The following is a 25,878-nucleotide window of genomic DNA, read 5'->3' as shown; positions in this document are numbered from 1 at the left end:
TCCATGACCTCCTCACACCTCCCTTTTTTGTATTCCCGTTCACATAGTCAGTTCAGCAAATCCTTACCCTCTTTCATTTATCTTAACTCTATATCTCAACATATTATAACTTTATATTTTTTTCCATTATCAATCCATTTTTACATATTCTTATTAGCCTTTTTGCTAATGCCACTTAATTTCAATCCAACATCATTTTAACATTCATTAATTTTACAATATTTCTGCAAATAGTCTTTAAATTTCTTCCAATCTTCTTCCACCAGCTCTTCTCCCTGGTCTCGGATTCTGCCAGTCATTTCCGCCAGTTCCATACAGTCCATCACCTTCATCTGCCACTCTTCCAGGGTGGGTAAATCTTGTGTCTTCCAATACTTTGCAATGAGTATTCTTGCTGCTGTTGTAGCATACATAAAGAAATTTCTATCCTTCTTTGGCACCAATTGGCCGACTATGCCCAGGAGAAAGGCCTCTGGTTTCTTCAGGAAGGTATATTTAAATACCCTTTTCATTTCATTATAGATCATCTCCCAGAAAGCCTTAATCTTTGGGCACGTCCACCAAAGGTGAAAGAATGTACCTTCATTTTCTTTACATTTCCAACATTTATTATCGGGCAAATGATAGATTTTTGCAAGCTTGACTGGTGTCATGTACCACCTGTATATCATTTTCATAATATTCTCTCTTAGGGCACTACATGCCGTAAATTTCATACCTGTGGTCCACAACTGTTCCCAGTCAGCAAACATAATGTTATGTCCAACATCTTGTGCCCATTTAATCATAGCAGATTTAACCGTTTCATCCTGCGTATTCCATTTCAACAGCAAGTTATACATTCTTGAAAGTATCTTAGTTTTGGGATCTAACAGCTCTGTTTCCAATTTTGATTTTTCCACCTGGAAGCCAATTTTTTTGTCCAAATTATAAGCCTCCCTTATTTGATAATAGTGAAGCCAGTCTCGCACTTTGTCTTTTAATTTCTCAAAACTCTGCAATTTCAATTTGTCTCCTTCTTGTTCCAGAATTTCCCAATATTTCGGCCATTTGGCCTCCATATTGAGCTTTTTCTGAGCCTTTGCTTCCATCGGTGACAACCACCTTGGGGTTTTATTTTCAAATAAGTCTTTATATCTTATCCAGACATTAAACAATGCTTTCCTCTGCATATGCTCTTTAGGACGCACACACATTTCCCCTTAATTTTTGGAGGGGAAAAAGTGCGTCATATAGAGCGAAAAATATGCTATGTGTGCTACAGACCTCTGAGACACCCCCTAAATTAGCCTGCAGTTCATCCGTCCCCACAATGCATAGCAGGGTGTTCTTCCATTAACAGAGAATCAGAAGTGTGATTCAACTAGCACTCATGACCTTTGGATACAAAGGCTTTTATCCAAAATTAGTCATACTCGGAGGGACCCACTGAAATGAGTGGACATGAATAACTTAGATCCATTAATTCCAATGGGCCAGAGTTAATTAACCCAGTGCACTAGCGGAAACCAGAGCAAGAATTTCTACTAGTGCAATGGGGCTTTCCCTATTTCTCTACACACCTGCGCCCCCTGTGCCTCCCCCAAATCCATGCTGGAGGGGCAGAGGAACCCTCAGAATAATGTGCAAGAAAGGGAAAGGGGGATGGAACAAATATCGAAGCCTGACGTTGAATTCCACTGAAAGCATCTACTAAAAGCAGGACTTAGCTGGATAAAACTCAAAATGTCTTGAGTTGGCTCTGCATAAAGGACCTTTTTAATTCTTCCAAGGATCTGGCCAGAACCCAAGGCTTGTTTTCAGAGCTGAGGACAATATGACAGCAAAGATTCTCTCCCTTTGTATGACCCATTGTGTTCAATTTTGCATTTTTGACAGAACAGCGTTTCACCCTTCCTTTTCACCCCCAGAATAAGAAAAGAACTTACTTTAATTAAGTCCATCAGAAGAGATGATTTGAACATCCAGTCCAGCTTTATGTTTTTGTTTTGCAGCAAATCCTCTAGGCTCCCTCTAGAGCAAAACTCCATCACGATGGCAGAGAGACCCCCATCAGATAAAAGGCCTAAAAATGGGTTCAGATTTTCATGGCGTACATCCTTCATCTGGGGACACAAGGAGCAAATTGCAAGAGAGATTGGGGATCTCCGACTTTCTTTTCTTTGATACTCAGGCTGAGATGCCCGCGAGCAAAATAAATGTATCATCATGTCAGATATGAAGACTGCAAGGATGCAGAATGCAGGTTGCTCCACAATTATTCTGCAAAGTTTTAAGGGCACTTCTGGAGTTGCATGCAATATTTATTTTGTTGTTTATTCCACTTGCTTCCCACCTTCCCATTTCAGAAAATCAGCAATGCATAATGCAACTGAACCAAAACAACACAAAATAACAATGCAATCATCCAACAGAAAATTGAAAGTTAGTCCCACTGTCTGCTGATGGCAAATGATAAACTTGAGTGGTCACAGCACAGATTAATGGCTGGCTGCCCTCTTTGCTCTCAGTAGACCAGGTTAAGTGGCTGCAGCATGGACCTCCTCTAAGACCCATCTCTAGAGCTAATTGTGAATTCAAAGATGGGCTTGGGTAATGTTTTGGAGCTGTTAAATTGGGCAGAGAGATAAAAATAAAGTAAATAAGATGCTGGGTTTGCCCCATTGAAAGTGTTGACTGCAAAATAACCTGCAGCTTCTGAAAATGCCATTGCATCTTAAAAAGCAGAACCATCACCTTGCCAACAAAGATCCGTACAGTTAAAGCTATGGTTTTCCCATTAGTGATGTATGGAAGTGAGAGCTGGACCATAAAGAAGGCTGATCGCTGAAGAATTGATGCTTTTGAATTGTGGTGCTGGAGGAGACTCTTGAGAATCCCATGGACTGCAAGAAGATCAAACCTCTCCATTCCGAAGGAAATCAGCCCTGAGTGCTCACTGGAAGGACAGATCCTGAAGCTGAGGCTCCAATACTTTGGCCACCTCATGAGAAGAGAAGACGCCCTGGAAAAGACCCTGATGCTGGGAAAGATGGAGGGCACAAGGAGAAGGGGATGACAGAGGACGAAATGGTTGGACAGTGTTCTCGAAGCTACCAGCATGAGTTTGACCAAACTGCGGGAGGCAGTGGAAGACAGGAGTGCCTGGCATGCTCTGGTCCAGGGGGTCACGAAGAGTTGGACACGACTAAACGACTAAACAACATTATGTGTGGGAGTTCTTATTTCAGTTTATTGGAATGAGATCTTCCTAGCCATTGACTCAGCTGAAGCAGTGGAATGTTTATGAACATTCTGCTGTTTTGAGGTGGTTAAAACTCAGTTCCATAAAGTATAGGGATAGAGGGTATGGTGTTCTTTTAGTGGGAAAGAGCACACAAGAGGATGAAGGACATGCAGGCTAGCTCCATGATGACACCTTCTGCTGCCCCTGTAGCAGATATCCCCCCCATCCATGCATTGCTTCCATGTGCAAAGAGCTCAGAGTTCTCCCTTGTCATTGGGCTAGTGGAGCTCTAAGCATAGATACCAGAATGCACATAGAGGTGTTTTGCACACTGGCTGAATGCACAGACTGGGTAGAAGTGTTTTCACTGTGAGCAGCTGGGGCAGGGCGGGCACAGACATGGCATGCATCATTACTGGGAGTGGGACTAATCCTGTGACCCCCTCCTTATGCATTTTTTTCAAAGCATTGAAGGAAAGTGTTATATGAACCTTCTTAAGAGCAGCCACAGAAGAGACACAGAAAATACGCATTTCCGTGTATACATGTGAGTCACCATTTGCTCAATAACAATCCATACCTGGCTTAACAAGCTGGCAGTCCTCTGTCTCAGGTCACTGGTTGCTCCAGATTCCAGTTTCTTCAGCCATACCCAGTCGCCCTGGCCAGAAAAGGTATCAGTAAATGATTAAGAAAGGCCCTAGGTTAATTCTAGAATCGAAACACAAGTGTGCACCTCTTTGCGATGTTTACAAAACGTCATGATTCAGATTCACATGTTGCACGTTTCCAGATTTCACAAATTCCAAATGGCTAGGGGCTGATTTGAAAATAGGGGGTTGTTGCTTGACAATATATCAGAATCAAAATTGTTTTTTCAGATATCGTGGTGGAATGTCTGAAGAAGTGTTCATTTTGGATCTCTGATTAGCTAGAATCATTGATGAGGAGAAGAAGAAGAAGAAGAAGAAGAAGAAGAAGAAGAAGAAGAAGAAGAAGAAGAAGCAGCAGCAGCAGCGGTGTTTGGATTTGATATCCCGCTTTATCACTACCCTAAGTGGCTAACAATCTCCTTTCCCTTCCTCCCTCACAACAAACACTCTGTGAAGTGAGTGAGGCTGAGAGACTTCAGAGAAGTATGACTAGCCCAGGGTCACCCAGCAGGTGGAGGAGCGGGGAAGCGAACCCAGTTCACCAGATTACGAGTCCACCACTCTTAACCACTATACCATACTGGCTCAGCAAATAGCTAATTCACAGAATCATAGAACTGCAAAGTTGGAAGGGACCCCCAGGGTCATCTAGTCCAACCCCCTTGTAATGCAGGAAACTCAGCTAAAGCACCCATGACAGATGGCCCTCTGAAACTAAAAAAGTCCCTGCAGAGAAGATCTCCCACCCCTTCCCTTTGCTTCCCTTCATCTAAACATTGTTTCCCTTCATAATCTCCCCTTCCCCCTGGGATGAGTGTTACCTTCCACTTGCTACCCAGCAACCAGGCAGCATCTACAAAAGGGCTGCAAGTTTCACTGGGAAAGATGTCGTGACCAGTATGTGGTTCCTGATTCTGGGATCACATGATTCCTGCATTTCAGGGGGTTGAACTAGCTGACCCTTGTGGTCCCTTCCAACCCTACAATTCTATGATTCTATTCCTCACCAGGCATAATTTTATACCCATTGTTCTATGGCCATTTGGAGGGACTAATGCATTTCTAGGATCATTCTATGTCATTTAAAAAATATGTCTTAACAGCATCACTTGGGGATCCTGATACACCCACCCCCTTAAAATCCAAGAACGGCTAGATTTAATCAGTGTTCCACTACCTTGTATATTGCCACATTGGAGGATTCATATGTCACAGTTGTGCTTTTCACTGACAAAGAATGTGTTGCAGATCTCAGGCTTCGACCTTCCAAGTTGCTCTTAGAGTCGCTCAGGCTATCCACTGCCAGTCTCTGTGAGTAGGAAACACAGCCAGGGACGAATCAAGGAGCACATCCTACTGATCAAGGCTGAACATCTCGTTCAGATTCAGTGTTGACACAATGGCAAGTCAGATGGCTAGTCAACGTTTCTCCCACCTCAAAGTGTCATGATTTCCAGTGCAAAAAAAGGTAAAGGTAAAGGGCCCCTGGACGGTTAAGTCCAGTCAAAGGCGACTATGGGGTTGCAGCGCTCATCTCGCTTTCAGGCTGAGGGAGCTGGCGTTTGTCCACAGACAGGTTTCTAGGTGATGTGGCCAGCAGGACTAAACCGCTTCTGGCACAATGGAACACTGTGAAGGAAACCAGAGTGCACGGAAATGCTGTTTACCTTCCTGCCACAGTGGTACCTATTTATCTACTTGCACTGGCCTGCTTTTGAACTGCTAGGTTGGCAGGAGCAGGGACAGAGCAATGGGAGCTCACTCCATCGCGGGGATTCGAACTGCTGACCTTCTGATCAGCAAGCCCAAGAGGCTCAGTGGTTTAGCTCCTTCTCATGAGTTATCTTTTCAGCTAAATGTTAACTGCACATATTTTTATAGCAAAGCAAAAGTTGCAAATCCTGCAAGATTTTCCACTTGGGAGCCATTGGACTTCTGGCAGCTGCCATCACCCATGACAAGAGTTCCTGAGAGCTGAAATATTTCAGTTGATTGTTCCACAGATTTAGTAGGCAAAGCTGTGGTGAAGCTGGAATGGGATAACTGAGTATTTTGGTCATTTCTTGATAAGCCATTGTCAAGATATCTGCGGGCAGTCCACCCACCTCCCCCCCCCCCCATGCAAACTGCCCATATGGCACCACAGTCTTCTCAGAATTGTTGGAGAAACTGTGGGGGAAAAGAGGCACCTTTTCCACATATGGTGGGATTGCCCCCAGATATCTTAACAATGGCTTATCAAGAAATGACCAAAATACTCAGTTTTGGTCAGGATTTGCAATTTTTGCTTTGCTGTAAAATATGTGCAGTTAACACTTAGCTGAAAAGATAACTGATGAGAAGGAGCTCCTGTGACAGTGTAATGAAAAATGGTGGGAGGAAACTCTTCCCCATGAACAGGTGCGAAGTCAGTGCCGGCTGTTGCATGACTTAGATTGCCTACCATTCTGCTGAGTTTGGCGTTGACGAAAGTGAGGTCATCCAGAGTCAGCAGCAACTTCTTAGGCCCTTTGATGACTTGGCGATAGAGGGCGCTGTGCCTGAAAAGAAGCCAGGAGAGCATCATTATATTTTGTAACTATCTATACAGCTCATAGCAAATCATGTCAACTTTACATTGTGTCTGCTGGAAGGTATCTGGTAGGCAGTCAAATTATGGAACCCTGGGGGTGAATAGAGTCTATAATTCGGGATAGCCACCTTTCAGCTGGGGTTGGGTGGACTTTGAGGTCTTTTTTTTTTTTGGTGAAAAGCGGTACATAAATACCGGAAATAAATAAAGTAAGTAAATAAGTAAGTAAGTGTCAGGAGTCCAGGTTCCCCACTTGATAACACAGTAAGAGTAGGTAATTAAAAAGGAGGATTTATTGCAAAAACAAACAGATAGCTCCGGACGGCTTCAACCAAGCCTCAGGCATCATTACTCAAGATGACCCTTCTGAAGACTCCTTCCAGAGATGACAGAAGATATTGAACTTACGACCTTTACGTCTCTTGTTTTGCTTCCTATCTAACAGTCCTCCCATTCGCCGACTCTTTGGACTGAGTGCATCAACCTCTTCCTGTTCTGAGAGGCTGTTCACACCTTTTTGCGTTTCCTGTGAGCTTTGGCTGTGTTCTAGCCTGCTCTCAGCTACTGCCTTATCAGCTCACTCGTCAAGGTCAGGAAGAGTCGGAGTCTGCAGCTGCCGGCTCTCCCCTGCCTGACTAACGTCTGAGTCTCCCTGTTCCTGGCTGCTTTCTGCAGTTGACTGCAAACCTCTACTGGGAGCTGGCTCGTTCCTGACATAGGTAAGTAAGTAAGTAAGTACAACAGCCTGGAGTGCAAAAACTGAGCCTTGCCTGTAGATAAATCAGATGGGAAAGCTTCAATTGCCTAATTAGAGCGTGTTGCTCTACTTTAGTTCCACAACGGCATAAGATTGCCCCCCTCCAGATGGCAATAATGAAGAAAAATTGGGGAAGCATTGCAAAAAAATGATTAAAGTGGAATGATTGCACAACAACTAAGGAAGTGCGGACGGCCCAGTACAAATCCATCACAAATGCACTATTATTGTATCAATGATGCAGTATGATTGCTTCTTATGTGGGGGTCCAGGGAAAATGTGTATATGCAAACCCTCGGAATTAAACCCCACGAGAATATCCCGGGACAGAATCAGTACACCATCTTCAGATGTCCTGGGATGCTCTCGTGAGATCTCACAGGGCCATTGAGTTCCTGCAAGATCTTCAATAAACCACTTCCATTCTTTTATAAAAAGTTTGTTATCTTGATTTCTTATTCTTCCGGTACATTTCACCATTTCTGCACATTCCAGAAGTTTTTGAATCCACTATTCCTGTGCTGGGACTTCTGCTTCTCTCCATTTTGGGGCAAGTAACATTCTTACCACTGTAGTCGCGTACATAAATAAGTTTTGATACAGTTTTGGTAGTTCTGTTCCTATAATTCCCAAAAGAAAGGCTTCTGGGTTTGTTTGTTTGTTTTTACAAAGGTTATTTTAAACATCCTTTTCAATTCATTATAGATCATTTCCCATGGGAAATCGTATCCCATTCTGGGTAGTAGGTAAAAGCTAAAAAGGTAAAGGACCCCTGGACGGTTAAGTCCAGCCAAAGGCGACTGTGGGGTTGCAGCGCTCATCTTGCTTTCAGGTTAAGGGAGCCGCCATTAGTCCACAGACAGCTTTCCAGGTCATGTGGCCAGCAGGACTAAACCGCTTCTGACGCAACGGGACACCGTGACGGAAACCAGAGTGCATGGAAATGCCGTTTACCTTCCCGCCACAAAAGGGTCCTGAGCTGAGGGAGCTTTTGCTTCTCTCCTTCCTTCCTTCCTTCCCTCCCTCCTCTACTTGTTTGTCTCCTTCCCGTCTTCTCCCTGCCTGTGGCCAGCGCCAGACACTGCTCTGTGGGGCTTTCGGCATGGCGCCTCCTCCTCTGAGGAGACCCGAGAAGACTCCAGAGTCAGCGGAGGGCGGTGGACCCGCTGCTGGGTGCCCCTGCTGGGCGGGCGCTGTGGCGCATGGCGCCACTCAGCCAAATGGAAAAGACAGCTCTGAGTACCTATTTATCTACTTGCACTGGTGTGCTTTCAAACTGCTAGGTTGGCAGGAGCTGGGACCGAGCAACAGGAGCTCACCCCGTCGCGGGGATTTGAACCACCAACCTTCCGACCAGCAAGCCCAAGAGACTCAGTGGGAGCGGCAGGCTCAAAACTACCTCATGTCATTATCTCAATTCATAAATCAAATCCAAAAGCCAGTCATGCAATTACATAACCCAGATCAATTTCTCTTCCACCCATCGCTGATGAAGATATCTGGCTCATTCACTTGAGCAGGCTATAAAGACCAGAATGAATGAATGTGGAGATGTCAGAAGGTCTTAGGACAGCTTTGGTCATCTTGGTGCAGGTGGAAGGCTGGCGGGTTATCCCTCCCAGGCCCAGACAGAGGGGGGGCCATATGGGCCACGTGGCCCGGGCCTCCGATTCCAAAGGAGGCCTCGGTCAGCATATTCACAATCCTTTTCCCTATGTATTTTTAAAAAGCACTATTGTATATCTATATTTTCCATTTTGTCTTTATATGCTGATACAGTTCGAGCCTTGAAATGAAATTATTTGTCAGCATAACTTTTGTGAAAATTATTTACCATATTTTTTGCTCTCTAAGACTCACTTTTCCCCTCCTAAAAAGTAAGGGGAAATGTGTGTGCGTCTTATGGAGCGAATGCAGGCTGCGCCGCTATCCCAGAAGCCAGAACAGCAAGAGGGATTGCTGCTTTCACTGCGCAGCGATCCCTCTTGCTGCTCTGGCTTCTGGGATTCAGATTTTTTTTTTCTTGTTTTCCTCCTCCAAAAACTAGGTGCGTCTTGTGGTCTGGTGCGTCTTATAGAGCGAAAAATACGGTATATACTTACCTATTTATAAGACTTCAGTTATCCCCAGGGTAAAAAAAGGGGGGGGCACATTATCTACCTGGCCCGGGCCTCTGCCTGGCTCTGCAAGGCCCTGATCCTTCCTGTAAATCAGAAGGTGATTTCATGGTTCCCCAGAGTGCATCTGATCTGCATTGTATTGACTCTGGAAGCAAGCCTCTTTCTGGCATGCTGGCCGGACCACCCTCACTCTGAACAAGCACGCACCATTCCTGGGCCAAGAAGCAACAGCTGCAACAGCAGCAACACCTTCTGCACACACCCTACATTTCGTAACCATCGCCGGGGGTGGCTGGACAAGGCGGGAGACTGTCTGGACCGTGATTTCCCAAGCTTCACGCAAAGGCGTATTTATGTACCATGATACTTTACCAAATTTAAGGCACTTGCTGGCAGAGACTGGCTGGAAGACAAGGAGTGGCGGGAGGCACCAACCGTGGAACCCCCCCAAGGGAAACCCCAGAGGAGGAAGGCTCAAGGGAACCCCCAAGGGGAGGAAGGTGGGGCATTGAGGAGAGGTCAGAAGTGGAAGATTGGGAAGAGATGCTAGATGCTGATGGGGAAACAGGGTTTAGTGAGCAGGAAGAGCCTGTGACAGGAAGCAGTTCAGACTCTGACGCTGAAACAGAGGGGAGTCAAGGGACTGCTGGAAAATCCAGGGAGCTGCAGGGCCAGGGGGAAAAACAGTGCTGTCCAGGGTTGTAAAGACTGCAGAGAGAATAATGGGTGCACTCTTCCCACCTTGGATCAAATCTATGCTTCCAGATGCCATAAGAAAGCTGCAGAGATAGTGCAGGATAGTGCGCACCCCAGAAATGATCTATTTCAGCTTCTGCCTTCTGGAAGAAGGTGCACGGTTATTAAGACTAGGACTGAGAAACAGTTTCTACAACCCTGCTCAGATAAACTGATGAAGGCTGTACAATCAAGCTGTGCTGTTGCTATTGCCTATCTCTCATCAGTTCTGGGATTTCTTTTTGGGAATCCAAGTTTGCCCCCCAAAAAAAACAAACAAACAAACAAATATCCTCTACAACAGCTTCCTCTACCCTGTGCCCTCCAGAGACTTTTCTTCAGCTGGGAATGAAGACTCTTGTGACACCTGAAAGCTCTTTCTTGTACCTTACCTACCAGTAATCTTCTACAAAAGTAGGGATGCAGATGGATGTCATAGTGCAGTTTTGGTCTCGAGCTGTTTTTGGACTACAAATCCTATCATCCCTGACCACTGGTCTTGCTAGCTAGGGATGATGGGAGTTGTAGTCCGAAACAAGCTGGTGACCCACGTTTGGGAAACCCTGCCCTGCTGTAGTCCAACAACATCACCCTGGCCTAGACCATTTTAGGGTCAATGCCAAACATTGCAACTATGACGAACTGGCTCTGGGCGCTTGCTCACATTGATGTGTTAATGATTCGGCGCTCTTATTTTTCTAAGCGCTAAGCAGGAAATCGGTGAACTCCTGAATTGTCAGAGGATTTTGAACACCTGGCATGTCATAATTGCTCCATGAGTAACACTTAGTTAGCACAATTTATTTCCCAAGGTCTGCAGTCATTAACCAATTAGACCTCCCAGTAACTCTCCCTTTGTGAGACTGAAGGCTGTCGATGACTCAGAATAGACAGTCGACAAAACGTGGAGCGGATTCCTGCCTATGGCTGGGTTGAAAGGAGCCGTGCAAACCAAATGGAGCCTGAATGAACTCTGTGCTAGAGTGGATCGCAAAGTTTGTACCAAGATGGATATTCCATGTGAATATGGATGGCCAGCCAAAGCTGAGAACCTGTTTTGCATCTGTTAAATTATCTAACTTATGTTTTTATATTGTGGTTTAATCTTGTTAACCACCCTGAGACCTGTGGTTATAGGCCTGTAGACTAACTCGAAAAATTAGAATATCGTGGAAAAGTTCCTTTCTTTCACTAATTCAACTTCAAAGGTGAAACTAATATATGAGATAGACTCATGACATGCAAAGTAAGATATGTCAAGCCTTGATTTGTTCTACAGGTGAAACTTGAAAAATTAGAATATCGTGGGAAAGTTTCTTGATTTCTGTAATTCAACTTAAAAGGTGACACTCATATATGAGATAGACTCGTGACATGCAAAGCGAGATATGCTAAGTCTTTCTTTGTTATCATTGTGATGATCATGGCGTACAGCTGATGAAAACCCCAAATTAACCATCTTAGAAAATTAGAATATTCAATGAAATCAGCAAAACAAGGATTGCAAATAGAGCAAGATTGGATCTCTGAGAAGTAGAAGCATATCTTGCTTTGCATGCCATGAGTCGATCTCATATGTTAGTTTCACCTTTTAAGTTGAATTCCTGAAATCAATGAACTTTTCCACGATATTCTAATTTTTTGAGTTTCACCTGTATAATAATAAATGTACAAAGCTCGTTATTATACATCATGCATGTGTCTAGGGATGAGGAAGAACTATCCCTAGGACAACTATCCCTCTCACCTCAGGCCACACCCCTCATTGGCTCTGATTCTGTTGTTACATACAGTTACTGATTCACACTTGTGTGCATGAAAGAGTTAACCTGAGCCCAGAGATCAGGTTGCAGGTGGGTGTGGCTTTACAGGTTCTCAGCAGGCTCTGTCCCCCCAATCTGTCTTTCTCTTTGTGCTTCCTGGAATAAGCAAAGAAGGAGACATGCAGTCAATGGCTCCCAGCTGCAGGAAAAACCAAGTGAATTGAATCTATCCAGAAGAGAGATTGTATAGCCTGCATCTTTGCTAACCCAAAGACTACATGTGCTTTTTTGTAAGGAAACCAAGTACTGCAAAAAAGGGGGGGCACTTGCAACCTTTTTCTTTTTTATTTACTGCCTTCGGATGGAGACTTTTTTTCGGTAACTTCCGGAAACTCTGAGTAAAGCATTCACTTACTCGCAAAGCTACGTGTCTGTGATTTATTCTAGCCTAAGTATTTTTGTGGGAAACATTTGTTTAAAGATGAATGAGGGCAGATGTAAATCTAACCAGGTTTTAATGTTCTTGGAGCAATTGCCACTGCGCTAACTCTGCTGCAAGAGAATAAGGATCTCTTACCCAAATCTTTCTCTCCAACAGCTTTGCACCCTCCAGGAGTGCTTTGCCTGAGTGAAAGGTATCCCTGACCTCTGACAATGCCTCTGGCTTGTCTCGATGGAGAATAGAGGTATAGCCTTATTAGACTTTACCGATTGGTGGGCTTTGCGTTGCTCCCAGACGGGAGGAAGGAAGTCAAATGACACTGAGGGTTGGTTCAGAGAAAGAGTTCTTTATTTCTGCTCTCCGGAGCATCAGAAAGGCACTTGCGTGGTCAGTCCACAGCAAGTCCAAAGAAATGAGAAATTTCATGCAGTATATATATCCTCCAGGCACCCTCTCCCCCCTTCCCCAGGAATCCAGCCACGTCAGCTTGTGCACGCAGGTTGACATCACAGATGTTCCTGCTCCGGTACTCTTAACCATAAAAGGATTCTCCTTCCTGTACTTCTGACCATAAAAGGGTATTCCTGTTCCTATATTCTTATCTTGGAGCAAGAGGTCACCAACTCCAAGAACACACTCTGGCACTGTTGCCGGACTAGGTCTGTGTGGCGTCAGAGTGTGGTAAGATAAGACCCAGACATGTCATCCCAACTCCACTGGAACAGCCAAGGTCGTCCATTCCTTCAGAGGGGCATGTGTAAGTGTGTGTAGAAGCGAGTCTGCTGTGCAAAAGTAATATATATTACCCCACCCACTTTTGACTCTGGCCCCTCCCATCACTGACATGTGGTCCTCAGAAGGTCACACAGAAGGGAATTTGGCCCTTGGGATCAGAAAATGTTTTCCCCCCACCCTGCCTCAGATCATGGCTCAAATGTTATGATGAGCTGGTCAGCTGAGTCAGGGCGCAAAGCTTTTGCCTCCTGACCAGTGAGCTAGGCAGAGGCCTTCTTCAAAACTAGAAAGAGAAGAAAATGCTCTTACCTGATCAGGTATGCCAGGCACATCCCGAAGAGCAGAAGGGTGAGTGGCGGCAGCAGGATCAATACCACGATGGAAGGCTCCAGACCTAGACAAGTAACAGGGACAAGAGATGGGTCAAGTCAGGGCTACATGAACTGTTTCCATCCCAGGTGGTCATTCTAAAAACTGTGACTTTAAGAAGCTTGCTCTTTACTTTTTCCTCTACCCTTCCCACACCTCTTTCCTCGTGTGCCGTACCTTTTTAGATTTTTTTTAGCCCAAGGGCAGGGATTGTCTTACTACAGTGTGGTGTAATGGTTAGAGTGTTGGAGTAGGACCTGGGAGACCAGGGTTCAAATCCCCACTCAGCCATGAAGCTGACCTTGGGCCAGTTGCCATCTCTTCGCCTAGACTGCCTCGCAGGGTTGCTGTGAGGTTGAAATGGGGAGGAGAACCATGTACACCATAATAATAATAATAATAATAATAATAATAATAATAATAATAATAATTTATTTATACCCCGCCCATCTGGCTGGGTTTCCCCAGCCACTCTGGGTGGCTTCCAACAGAATATTAAAATACAATAGTCTATGAAACATTAAAAGCTTCCCTAAACAGGGCTGCCTTCAGATGTCTTCTGAAAGTCTGGTAGTTTTTTTTCTCTTTGACATCTGATGGGAGGGCGTTCCACAGGGCAGGTGCCACTACCCAGAAGGCCCTCTGCCTGGTTCCCTGTAATTTGGCTTCTCGCAGGCAGGGAACCACCAGAAGGCCATCAGAGCTGGACCTCAGTGTCCGGGCAGAATGATGGGGGTGGAGACGCTCCTTCAGGTATACTGGGTCGAGGCCGCTTAGGGCTTTCAAGGTCAGCACCAACACTTTGAATTGTGCTCGGAAATGTACTGGGAGCCAATGTAGGTCTTTCAAGACTGGTGTTATGTGGTTCCGGCGGCCGCTCCCAGTTACCAGTCTAGCTGCCGCATTCTGGATTAATAGTTTCCAGGTCACCTTCAAAGGTAGCCCCACATAGAGCGCATTGCAGTAGTCCAAGCGAGAGATAACTAGAGCATGCACCACTCTGGCGAGACAGTCTGCGGGCAGATAGAGTCTCATCCTGCGTACCAGATGGAGCTGATAAACAGCTGCCCTGGACACAGAATTGACCTGCGCCTCCATGGACAGCTGTGAGTCCAAAATGACTCCCAGGCTGCGCACCTGGTCCTTCAGGGGCACAGTTGCCCCATTCAGGACCAAGGAGTCCTCCACACCTGCCCGCCCCCTGTCCCCCCAAAACAGTACTTCTGTCTTGTCACGATTCAACCTCAATCTGTTAGCCATCATCCAATGAGCTCCTTGGAAGGTATTGCAAATCACTTTGGGGTATCTCATGAGAAGCAATTAACAAATGAATAATAATTGCAAGCATTGCCTACTCTGACTGGCAACATCTCAAGCAGCGGTCTTGCCCAGCGCTTGCCCCCTGGAGATCCTTTTATTGCCAAGGACAGAAGCTGGCCCCTCTCTGCCTGCAGACCCTGCAATCCCTCTCTGGAGGTTCAGGTGTTAACTTTTGCCCCAACTTTAAAGGTAAAGGGGCCCCTGACCATTAGGGCCAGTCGTGACCGACTCTGGGGTTGCACGCTCATCTCTCTCTATAAGCCGAGGGAGCCGGCGTACAGCATCCAGGTCATGTGGCCAGCATGACTAAGCCTCTTCTGGCGAACCACAGCAGAGCACGAAAATGTTGTTTACCTTCCTGCTGGAGTGGTACCTATTTATCTACTTGCACTTTGATGTGCTTTCGAATTGCTGGGTTGGCAGGAGCTGGGACCGAGCAACGGGAGCTCACCCCGTTGCAGGGATTCAAACCGCTGACCTTCTGATCGGTAGGTCCTAGGCTCTGTGGTTTAACCCACAGCGCCACCTGCGTCCCACGCCCCAACTTTAGCTGCAAACAAAATGCCTGAATGTCATTTGTCCCCTCCCTCTCCCCCCCTCCCCAGGGAAGAACTATGCCCCGCTCCCAGTTTCTTGACTGCCACCTTTGTCTTTGGAAACAACTCAAATTATATTAAGTTCTTTTCTTTTCTTGCTAAGATAAGCCGAGTATTCCCCGGGGCCATTTTGAATTGCCAGAAGCCAGCATTAATACACAACAGCCGTCAGCAGCGAGGAGATCTACAGATCAAATACCCCAGATCTGCTTTACAGTGGTACCTCGGGTTACATATGCTTCAGGTTACAGTCTCCGCTAACCCAGAAATATTACCTCGGGTTAAGAACGTGGCTTCAGGATGAGAACAGAAATCGTGCTCCGGCGTCACGGCAACAGCAGGAGGCCCCATTAGCTAAAGTGGTGCTTCAGGTTAAGAACAGTTTCAGGTTAAGAATGGACCTCCGGAACGAATTATGTATTTAACCCGAGGTACCACTGTATTGTAAACTTGGGCGAGGCAGAGGGACTCAGGGCCTGAAGGCTAAATGTGGCCCCCAACCCTCTCTATTTGGCCCTTGGGAATCTCACTAGGCCATACAACCCCTGAGCCCTGCTCCGTGCCACCCTTGGGTGTTTTTGCCTGGCTGGAAACGTGTCCAAGATCTGCTATAAAGCCTCTATATTTGTTTCAAATGTTTTTAAATACTGATCTTTAAGTGGCTGAAACCGTTATGACACCTGCTTGGGAAGGCTGGACAATACATTTAACAAGAACAAACAGATACGTTTGTCCTTCTTTGCTCCACCTGCTTTTGCCTCTGTCCCCACCCACCTCTGGCACACGGCCCCCGGAAGATCGTCTTGCTAAGGTAAAAAATTCTGGGGTGAGAGACTACTCAACAGCCCAGCTTGTCGGGCTCAGATAATAAAAACGGATGTGTTAAGTTGTGGGTGAACATATCAGACGACACAACGATTCTTCAAACAGCTCTTGTTTATTCACAGGCCAGAACAGAACTGAACTGCAGGGTTCAGCCAACCTGCTTATATAGAGCTCTACTACAACTATCCAATCACTGAACATCACTTTCAATCCCTTATTTGCATATGTGGACCTGAGTGAAAACTATCTACAGTATCCCCCTGCTGGCCCAGGGTGAAAACTTCAGTGCATAACAGTATGTGTTTTAAAACAGCTGATAAAAAGGAGTAATAAAAAGGTTGTTTATGAATGCCATTACTGCGGCCCATGTTTCGTTAGCCCCAAAATGGAAATCGAGCAAAGTCCCAACTAAAGAAGAATGCCAACTGAAACTGATGGAATATGCGCAGCTTTCGGACCTAACACATAATATAAGAGAAGAGGAAGAACATACGTTTATTTGAAAACGTGGGCAGCATGAAGATAAATTCAACAGTGTAAATAAGTTTTGATGGATGTATTAATGGAATACTGAATGGTTTTAGCTTATGTAAAATATGCTATGATTTATGTTATGCAAAATGAACCATGGAAAGAGAAGAAGGGAAGTCATTGATATTTTAAAGATGTTTAAATGAGTACAGTGGTACCTCTAGATGCAAACGGGATCCGTTCCGGAGCCCCGTTCGCATCTAGAAGCAAACGTAACCCATGTCCGCGCATCTGCATGTGCGTGGGTCACGTTTTGGCGCCTCTGCGCATGTGCGTGACGTCATTTTGAGCATCTGCGCATGCGCAAGCAGCGAAACCCGGAAGTGACGCACTCCGTTACTTCCAGGTTGCCGCAGAGTGCAACTCGAACACACTCATCCCGAATCACATTCAACCCGAGGTATTCTAAAGCGTAAAACAGAAAATTCAGTTAAAAATTATGGGGGGGGGGGGAACGCAGCAATAAAAATAAACATCAGGAAAGGAGGGGTGGGAAGTTATGTGTGTATAAAAATATTAAATGGTTTGAAATATCTCCAGACACATAATAAAAACGATACATGGATTAAGAAGGAGTGTCAACAAAGTGCAATAATGCTGGAAATGGGCGATACGGGAACCACTTACCTCTGATGCAGGGAACATCTGGATCGAACCAACAGCTGGAATCAGCTGGGGGTGGGCTTCCTCTGGGAAAGTGTATCGCCCTTCCCAGGGGTTGAACCAAGCCAGAGGACGCCACCAGCAAGTAGGTGGGGAAGAAATGGCTCCCTCTGCCGTCTGTGTCCAGGACGACATATTGGGCCAGAGGTTTTCCTTTGCTGTTCGCCTCTACCCTGCGGCTGAACCCAGCAAAGTCAAGGTTTCTGACGTGCTGAGTCAAGGTTTTCCCCAAGACCTCAGTCTCCCCCTGTTGATGAGCCTTAGCTAAAGCTTTTGCAACCAGGTAAATGGCGTCATAGATGGTGCCGAAGAGTGGAGAGACCTGAAAAAGACAACAGGTTTTTAGCACCTTCCAAAACCTGGGAAATGGTCTGGCTCAGAGGGAAACCAGAGCTGACATCCGTCATATCGTTTAGCTGACTTTTTAAAAAAATAAATAAATTTTTATTAGATTTTCCACAATGATAACACAAGCCGCAAAGCAAAATGATACACAAAAACAGAAAAAAGAAGAAGAGAAAAAGGGAACGATAAACAGATAAACAATAACAACAAACTTAATTCTTCACAAATCCAACCTTTTAAACATCTTGGTTGACTTCCTCAAATCCCTCCCTTCTGAGTTTCCTTGTAATTAAAGGTAACAGCTTTCCAATATCATTATTAAACTAAAACAATTTCCAATTATAGTCCATCTTATTCACTTTTCTTAACATTCTAAATCCCATTTGTTATAAATTAGTTTAATCCTAGGCCTATTTGTTTCTTTCAAGTAATTTCTAATTTTTTATATTGCAATATTTATTCAACTAGTCCTTAAATTTCCTCCAGTCCTCTTGAAACTCCTCTTCTTTCTGGTCGCGGATTCTTCCAGCTAACTCCGAAAAGTCCATCATCTTCATCTGCCAATCTTCCACTGTTGATAGTTCTTGTGTTTCCCAATTTTTAGCAAGTAATATTTGGGCAGCCGTTGTGGCATACAAAAATAATTTAACATCTTTCTTGGGCAATTCCAAACCTGTTATTCCAAGAAGAAAGGCCCCTGGTTTCTTAATAAATGTATATTTCAACATTTTTTTTCAGTTCATTATAAATCTTCTCCCAGAAGTCTTTCACCTTGGGACAAGTCCGCCACATATGGAAAAAAATACCTTCTTTTTCTTTACATTTCCAACAAAGGTTATCACTATTGTGATAGATCTTTGCTAGTTTTACAGGGGTCAAGTACCATCTATACATCATCTTCATAATGTTTTCCTTTAACATCGTACACGCAGTGAACTTAACCCCTTTCCTCCATAGCCTCTCCCAATCCTCCATTATTATATTATGTCCCACATCTCTTGCCCAATCAATCATAACCGATTTAACTTGTTCATCCTTTGTATGCCACTCCAACAGTTTAGCTGATTTTTGCTTCCACAAATGCCCAGTATGGGGAGGAGAGAGCAAGCGAAGGATGGGGGAGATATTTTATGAAATAAAGAAATCCAGCTCCCCCACTCTCTTTTCCACCTGACTCCAAATGTTGCCTATTTGGGAAAGAAAAAGGAGCTAAGCCAACGTGCTGTGTTGGAAATGGCTTCTAGCCATTCTTGGTTAATTATTGGGGAAAGCCATTGCGTTCAAAATTTATGGAAGTGCAGAGAATATCTCCTGAATGGTGAGGCTTGCTGACCTCCCGGTAAAGCAAAAATTCGATCTTCTCCTGTTAGGCAAAGACCACAAGACAACCCGGAGAGTCGCCAGATTCTGCGCACAGATCTGTAGGCACAGACCACCCCCCAATTCAATCTAGTTTGTTAAGAAAATTCCCAAACTCGGATCCATGGGCGACTTTGGGTCATTTCTCTAAGGTAATCTATTTTAAAGTTTTTATGTGTTTATATGCCTATCGCGGGACGCGGGTGGCGCTGTGGGTTAAACCACAGAGCCTAGGGCTTGCCGATCAGAAGGTCGGTGGTTCAAATCCCCATGACGGGGTGTGCTCCCGTTGCTCGGTCCCTGCTCCTGCCAACCTAGCGGTTTGAAAGAACGTCAAAGTGCAAGTAGATAAATAGGTACCACTCCAGCGGGAAGGTAAACGGCATTTCTGTGTGCTGCTCTGCCGGCTCCCTCGGCCAATAAAGCGAGATGAGCACCGCAACCCCAGAGTCGGCCACGACTGGACCTAATGGTCAGGGTCCCTTTACCTTTACCTTTATGCCTATCGCACTTTTAAACTTAAAAGCCATTGTTTTATATTGTTTTAAATGTTTGTTTTGCTATTGGGATTGTGGTTCCATTTGTGTTTCTCAAGCTGGTCTCCGACCGTAATAAATTTCATGTTCCTGTATCTCCTGAATGGAGTGCAAGGTTTTTTGCTGTGCTCACTTGCGAGGTTGCCCAAAGCGGGTTTGCAAGGGACCTTCCTTTCATTCTACAAATCACTTCTCTGGTTGTCAGTTGTGTCTGGTGGGGTAAAGGTAAAGGTAAAGGGACCCCTGACCATCATGGCCGACTCTGGGGTTGCGGCGCTCATCTCGCTTTATTGGCCGAGGGAGCCGACATACAGCTTCCAGGTCATGTGGCCAGCATGACTAAGCCGCTTCTGACGAACCAGAGCAACGCACGGAAACACCGTTTACCTTCCCATCGGAGCGGTACCTATTTATCTACTTGCACTTGATGTGCTTTCAAACTGCTAGGTTGGCAGGAGCAGGGACCGAGCAACGGGAGCTCACCCTGTCCCGGGGATTCGAACCGCCGACCTTCTGATCCGCAAGTCCTAGGCTCTGTGGTTTAACCCACAGCACCACCCGCGTCCCCTGGTGATGGTAGAAGACAGGAAAATCCACAGTAGGTGGATCACAGACAAGAACACCTGGGTTTTGGTCCTCCCTTCCTCTCTGCCAGGTGCATTTCTACAGTTATAATGTGGAGGTGGATTACAGAAGAAGGCAACCGTGATTGATTACGATGGGTGCAGGATGTTATTCAGCTTTACGTTTATGGGCACAATTCAAAGTGTTGGTGCTGACCTTTAAAGGCCTAAACGGCCTTGGCCCAGTATACCTGAAGGAGCGTCTCCACCCCCATCGTTCAGCCCAGAAACTGAGGTCCAGCTCGAAAGAGCTTCTGGTGGTTCCCTCCCTGCGAGAAGTGAGGTTACGGGGAACCAGGTAGAGGGCCTTCTCGGTGGTGGCGCCCGCCCTGTGGAATGCCCTCCCGTCAGATGTCAAGGAAATAAACAACTATCTGACTTTTGGAAGACATCTGAAGGCAGCCCTGTTTAGGGACACTTTTAATATTTGATGAATTATTGTATTTAATATTTTGTTGGAGACCCAGCCAGCTGGACGGGGTATAAATAAATTTTTTATTATTATTATTATTATTATTATTATTATTATTATTATTATTATTATCATCAAAATGAAAGCCTTCTGCTCTAGGCAGTCCTGACCTGCTCAGGTTCCAGATCGAGAGGGATTTCGCCCCTTCGTTTCGCTGCCTCGAACGCCTCATAAAACGTTTTCTCCCCGGACTGCAAAGTAATGGTCAACACTGCGTCGTAGGCTTCCCGGAAGGAGCGGTCGTTTTCCAGAATGAAATAGGAGTGGTTTCGGTACGGGAGGCTGTAGAACAACGTGTCGTACGGCAGGAAGACGTATCTGCCATCAGCCAGACCCATTTCTTGGGCCTTCGTAAGCAAGGTAGCCTGATCCTCTCCTCCGATGAGAGCCGAATGCATGCACAAAATGATAACTGTGGCACAGAAATTAAAGATGAAGAAGAAGAGTTTGGATTTGATATCCCACTTTATCACTACCTGAAGGAGTCTCAAAGCAGCTAACATTCTCCTTTCCCTTCCTCCCCCACAACAAACACTCTGTGAGGTGAGTGAGGCTGAGAGACTTCAGAGAAGTGTGACTGGCCCAAGGTTACCCAGCAGCTGCATGTGGAGGAGCGGGGAAGCGAACCTGGTTCACCAGATTACGAATCTACCGCTCTTAACCACTACACCACGCTGGCTCTCGCTTTAAAAACACCGGAATAGCCAGGCTGCTGAATCAAACCAAAGGCCCAGGTATAATGACTCCCAACAGTGGAGGTAAAACATCATGGTCCTTTCAAGAGCTGTACAGTGGTACCTCGGGTTACATACGCTTCAGGTTACAGATTCCGCTAACCCAGAAATATTACCTCAGGTTAAGAACTTTGCTTCAGGATGAGAACAGAAATCGTGCAGCAGCAGCACAGCAGCAGCAGCAGGGGGCCCCATTAGCTAAAGTGGTGCTTCAGGTTAAGAACAGTTTCAGGTTAAGAACAGACCTCCAGAATAAGAATTAAGTTCTTAACCCTAGGTACCACTGTAGAAGGTACATAAGGCAGCCCAGGATTATTTCTGTCATAACAGAAGAGCCTTAATGGGTGAAATTAAAAGCCTATCTAACATACCCTTCAACATTTCTCAGATAAAAATAGGGACATTGTGTTCTACATCAGTAATAATTAATTTATTTATTTATACATACATACATACATACATACATACGGGACACAGGTGGCGCTGTGGGTTAAACCACAGAGCCTAGGACTTGCCGATCAGAAGGTCGGCGGTTTGAATCCCCGGGACAGGGTGAGCTCCTGTTGCTCGGTCCCTGCTCCTGCCAACCTAGCAGTTCGAAAGCACATCAAAGTGCAAGTAGATAAATAGGTACCGCTCCAGCGGGAAGGTAAACGGCATTTCTGTGTGCTGCTCTGGTTCGCCAGAAGCGACTCAGTCACGCTGGCCACATGACCTGGAAGCTGTACGCCGGCTCCCTCGGCCAGTAAAGCGAGATGAGCGCCGCAACCCCAGAGTCGGTCACGACTGGACCTAATGGTCAGGGGTCCCTTTACCTTTACATACATACATACCACATCTATCTGGCTGGGTTTCCCCAGCCACTCTGGGCAGCTCCCAACAGAATATTTAAAACACGCTAAAACATCTGACATTAAAAACTTCCCTAAACAGGGTTGCCTTCAGATGTCTTCTGCAAGTAAAACAGTTGTTGAATCCCACTCAAAACTGTGACAGTCTGCAAGCGCCCTGAAACCATCTCTATTCCCACCGGGCCAAAGGCTCGTTCTCACCCTCCTTACCTTTAATGTCACCGGCAGCTTGGATCTTGGCCCAAGTTCCTTCAGCGTCTCCATCTCCTCTCCCCATCGAGGTGACGACACCCACCGGGAGCCCCCGGTTCCTCAGCGCTGTTGCCAGCTTGTTAGCTGTGTCCCTCCAAAGCTCCTCTTGGGAAGAGACGATGCCGACATGAGCCCAGCTGAAATATTTCAACACGGAGAGAAGGATCCCAGGCGGAGAGGGCAACGTTCTTACAAAAGTAGGGTGGTAGCCCGGGCTGTCCAATTCGTCGCTGACGCAGGCCCAGGAAAACACAGCTTTGTTCCAGCTCCTGCCAAGCAGGGAGGCTGCGGCGCAGTAGCCTGGGTTCAGGGGACCTATGAAAGCTGACAGGTGCTTTTCATAGCCAATGAATTCAGCCAGAGCTTTAGAAGTCTGGCAGCCTTCCTCGCATAACGTGCAGTCCAGCTGATGGGGAGAGTTAACAGAAGGGTCCTTTCTTATCCGCTCCATAGCAAGCTTTGCAGCAACTTGGGGGAAAGCCTTGGAGAAGAAGGGGTCGCAAGTCCAAGGCCCTAGTAGGCCGACGTTAAAGGCTGCACAATATATTGGGAGAGGGAGCAGGGCCAAGCCGACAGCCGTCCACCACAGCCCCACAGCGATCTTGCAGGGCAGTGGAATTGGCTGCAGTCTTGCGCACCTCGAGACGTCTGAGACGAAGCAGCTTGAACTTTGCAGGGAAAAGGCCATCGTCTCCTGGCTGATTAGTGGCAAGTGAAGAATGAATGAATGAATCTTTATTTGCGTCAGCCATCGGCCATAGCAATAAAACAACAATACAATAGACAAAGAATAGAAATAAAAAGTCAATTATATAAAATACAGTCATACCTCGGGTTACAGACGCTTCAGGTTGCATTTTTTGGGGTTATGGACCGCTGAAACACAGAAGTACTGGAACTGGTTACTTTCGGGTTTTGGCGGTCAAGCATGTGCAGAAGCACTAAATCATGCTTTGCACATGCGCAGGAGCACCAAATCACAACCTTCATGTGCGCAGAAGGGCAGCTGCGGGTTGCGAACGTGCATCCCGCATGGATCACGTTCGCAACCCGAGCGTCCACTGTACATTTTAGGGTTTTGAATCAGTGGTACCTCGGGTTACATACACTTCAGGTTACATACGCTTCAGGTTACATACTCCGCTAACCCAGAAATAATATTTCGGGTTAAGAACTTTGCTTCAGGATGAGAACAGAAATCGCGGGGTGGTGCGGCAGCAGCGGGAAGCCCCATTAGCTAAAGTGGTGCTTCAGGTTAAGAACAGTTTCAGGTTAAGAACGGACCTCCAGAACAAATTAAGTACGTAACCAGAGGTACCACTGTACTCAAAGAGAGGATCTTATTCTGATTGCCCCAGCTGAAAACCTTGCAGCATTTGTTGTCACCTGTTCATCTTGATCTGCCAAGAAAAAGGACACTGTGGCAGTAGCTGGACGACCCGAAATGGACAATATATGGAGGAGACTCTTGAGAGACCCATGGACTGCAAGAAGATCAAACCGATCCATTCTGAAGGAAATCAGCCTTGAGTGCTCACTGGAAGGACAGATCCTGAAGCTGAGGCTCCAAGACTTTGGCCACCTCATGAGAAGAGAAGACTCCCTGGAAAAGACCCTGATGTTGGGAAAGATGGAGGGCACAAGGAGAAGGGGACGACAGAGGATGAGATGTTTGGACAGTGTTCTCGAAGCTACCAGCATGAGTTTGACCAAACTGTGGGAGGAAGTGGAAGACAGGAGTGCCTGGCGTGCTCTGGTCCAGGGGGTCACAAAGAGTCGGACACGACTGAAGACTGAACAACTAAACAACAACAAGGTTATGCAGATAGGGTGCCAGAGAGGGTGGCGAGTAAAGGTCTTTGGGGCTACCTGGTCTGTCAACTGAGGACACACATCACAAGTGGAATGGGTCGATTCTCTCCAGGTGGGATGCAGAAAGGACTGTAGCTCATTGGCAGAGCATATGTCTTGCCTGCAGGACATCCCTGGGGAAAACGTTCCACAAATGGGGAACCACCACAGAAAGATTCTGAGAGGTAAGGACCACAACCTCTTTTTTCCTATTTTCTTGGCAAAGTAATCATCATAAATAAATAAGAATAAACACCTGCACCCTACCACCAAGACCATTCCACTGTAACCATCCAAACTCCAAAATTTCAACACTTCTTGCGATGGTTTGACCCCTTTTCTGTTTCAATGGTACAGATTCTACAAACACCTTCTATATCTCCTCCAAATCATTCCTCCTGCATATTCCCTGTCTTACCTTAATGCCACATGTTAATTTATTATGAATAATAATAGTAATAATAATAGTAATAATAATAATAATAATAATAATAATAATAATAAATTTTATTTATATCCCGCCCTCCCCAGCTGAAGCCGGGCTCAGGGCGGCTAACAACAATAAAATAGTACAACATTCTAAAATCATTCATTATAAAATTAATTCAAATCAAATTGATGGCAACCATTGGGCTAGAGTTCTGTGAATATTGCCAAATGAGGGAGTCAGGCTGTGCCCTGACCAAAGGCCTGGTGGAACAGCTCTGTCTTGCAGGCCCTGCGGAAAGATGTCAAATCCCACAGGGCCCTAGTTTCTTGTGATAAATAAATCCCACACCTCTTCATACCATTCTTCCATTTTATATTCTGCTTGCCCCCTTCCACTTCCTAGCTATAGTAATTTGTGCAGTGGTCAATAAATTTGTGAGCAAGTCCTTCATAGCCTGTGAACCTTCCACCCCACTGTAAATTGATAATAATGCTACCTCTGGACTTTCGGTCAGCTTTAACCCAGCGATTTCTGTCATCTCCTTAAACACCCTTTGCCAAAAGAATTGTACATATTTACACCCCCACCCCATGTGAACATAATTCCCTGTTTCCTGGCATCCCCTCCGATATAACACCGAATATTCCTTGTTTATTTGATTTAACCTGAGTGGTGTTAAATACCATCTCCAAACTAGCTTATAAAAATTTTTCTTTTATTCTTACAGTCAACATTTTCAATGTACAATTCTCCTATATTTCTCCCCAGCTTTGACTATCTATCTGCCCTATCTATCACCTCTTTTTTGATGCCCATGGCAGCCATTTCACACTGACACCTGCAGCACTTTCATCAAGATATGAGTACTGGCACCTCATTTTTTACCACCCCTCCAAAAAAAAGTGCGAATGACACCGGCACATTCAGGAAATCTTCTACACCATCCTTGACCTGAGGCCTTTCAGCGTCTGCTTCAAAAAATCCAGCCCACTAAAAGGCAGCCTGCTCTTATAAGCTCGCACCACCAGCAGGTTCTTCCGTATGTTCAGCAAAAATATCCTCTTTGTTATATTCCAGCCCATCGCTCCAGGCTCAAGAAACTGAATGAGGCAAAGTGA

At 45.7% G+C, this 25,878-nt stretch overlaps 1 protein-coding gene across 1 annotated transcript in view; it reads right to left on the bottom strand.

Annotated features, from left to right (window-relative positions):
- LOC310761832 (retinal guanylyl cyclase 2-like) overlaps positions 1 to 22,930 on the bottom strand; it is a gene marked incomplete at its 5' end in the record, with an annotated part of 299,090 nt that extends 276,160 nt beyond the window's left edge. Inside the window, 8 exons of the mRNA XM_083612029.1 lie at positions 1,929 to 2,105; positions 3,807 to 3,887; positions 5,057 to 5,188; positions 6,323 to 6,419; positions 13,313 to 13,397; positions 17,272 to 17,629; positions 20,753 to 21,054; positions 22,438 to 22,930. Of these exons, the coding sequence (XP_083468155.1) occupies positions 1,929 to 2,105; positions 3,807 to 3,887; positions 5,057 to 5,188; positions 6,323 to 6,419; positions 13,313 to 13,397; positions 17,272 to 17,629; positions 20,753 to 21,054; positions 22,438 to 22,930 (1,725 nt within the window). The remainder of the gene's footprint in view (positions 1 to 1,928; positions 2,106 to 3,806; positions 3,888 to 5,056; positions 5,189 to 6,322; positions 6,420 to 13,312; positions 13,398 to 17,271; positions 17,630 to 20,752; positions 21,055 to 22,437) is intronic.
- Between the last annotated feature and the right edge of the window lie 2,948 nt (positions 22,931 to 25,878).

Source organism: Podarcis filfolensis (genome assembly GCF_964270895.1).
Source record: "Podarcis filfolensis genome assembly, chromosome: 4".
NCBI lineage: Eukaryota > Metazoa > Chordata > Lepidosauria > Squamata > Lacertidae > Podarcis > Podarcis filfolensis.
The sequence above is the reverse complement of the archived record's forward strand: the minus strand, read 5'-3'. Positions and strand labels throughout refer to the sequence as shown.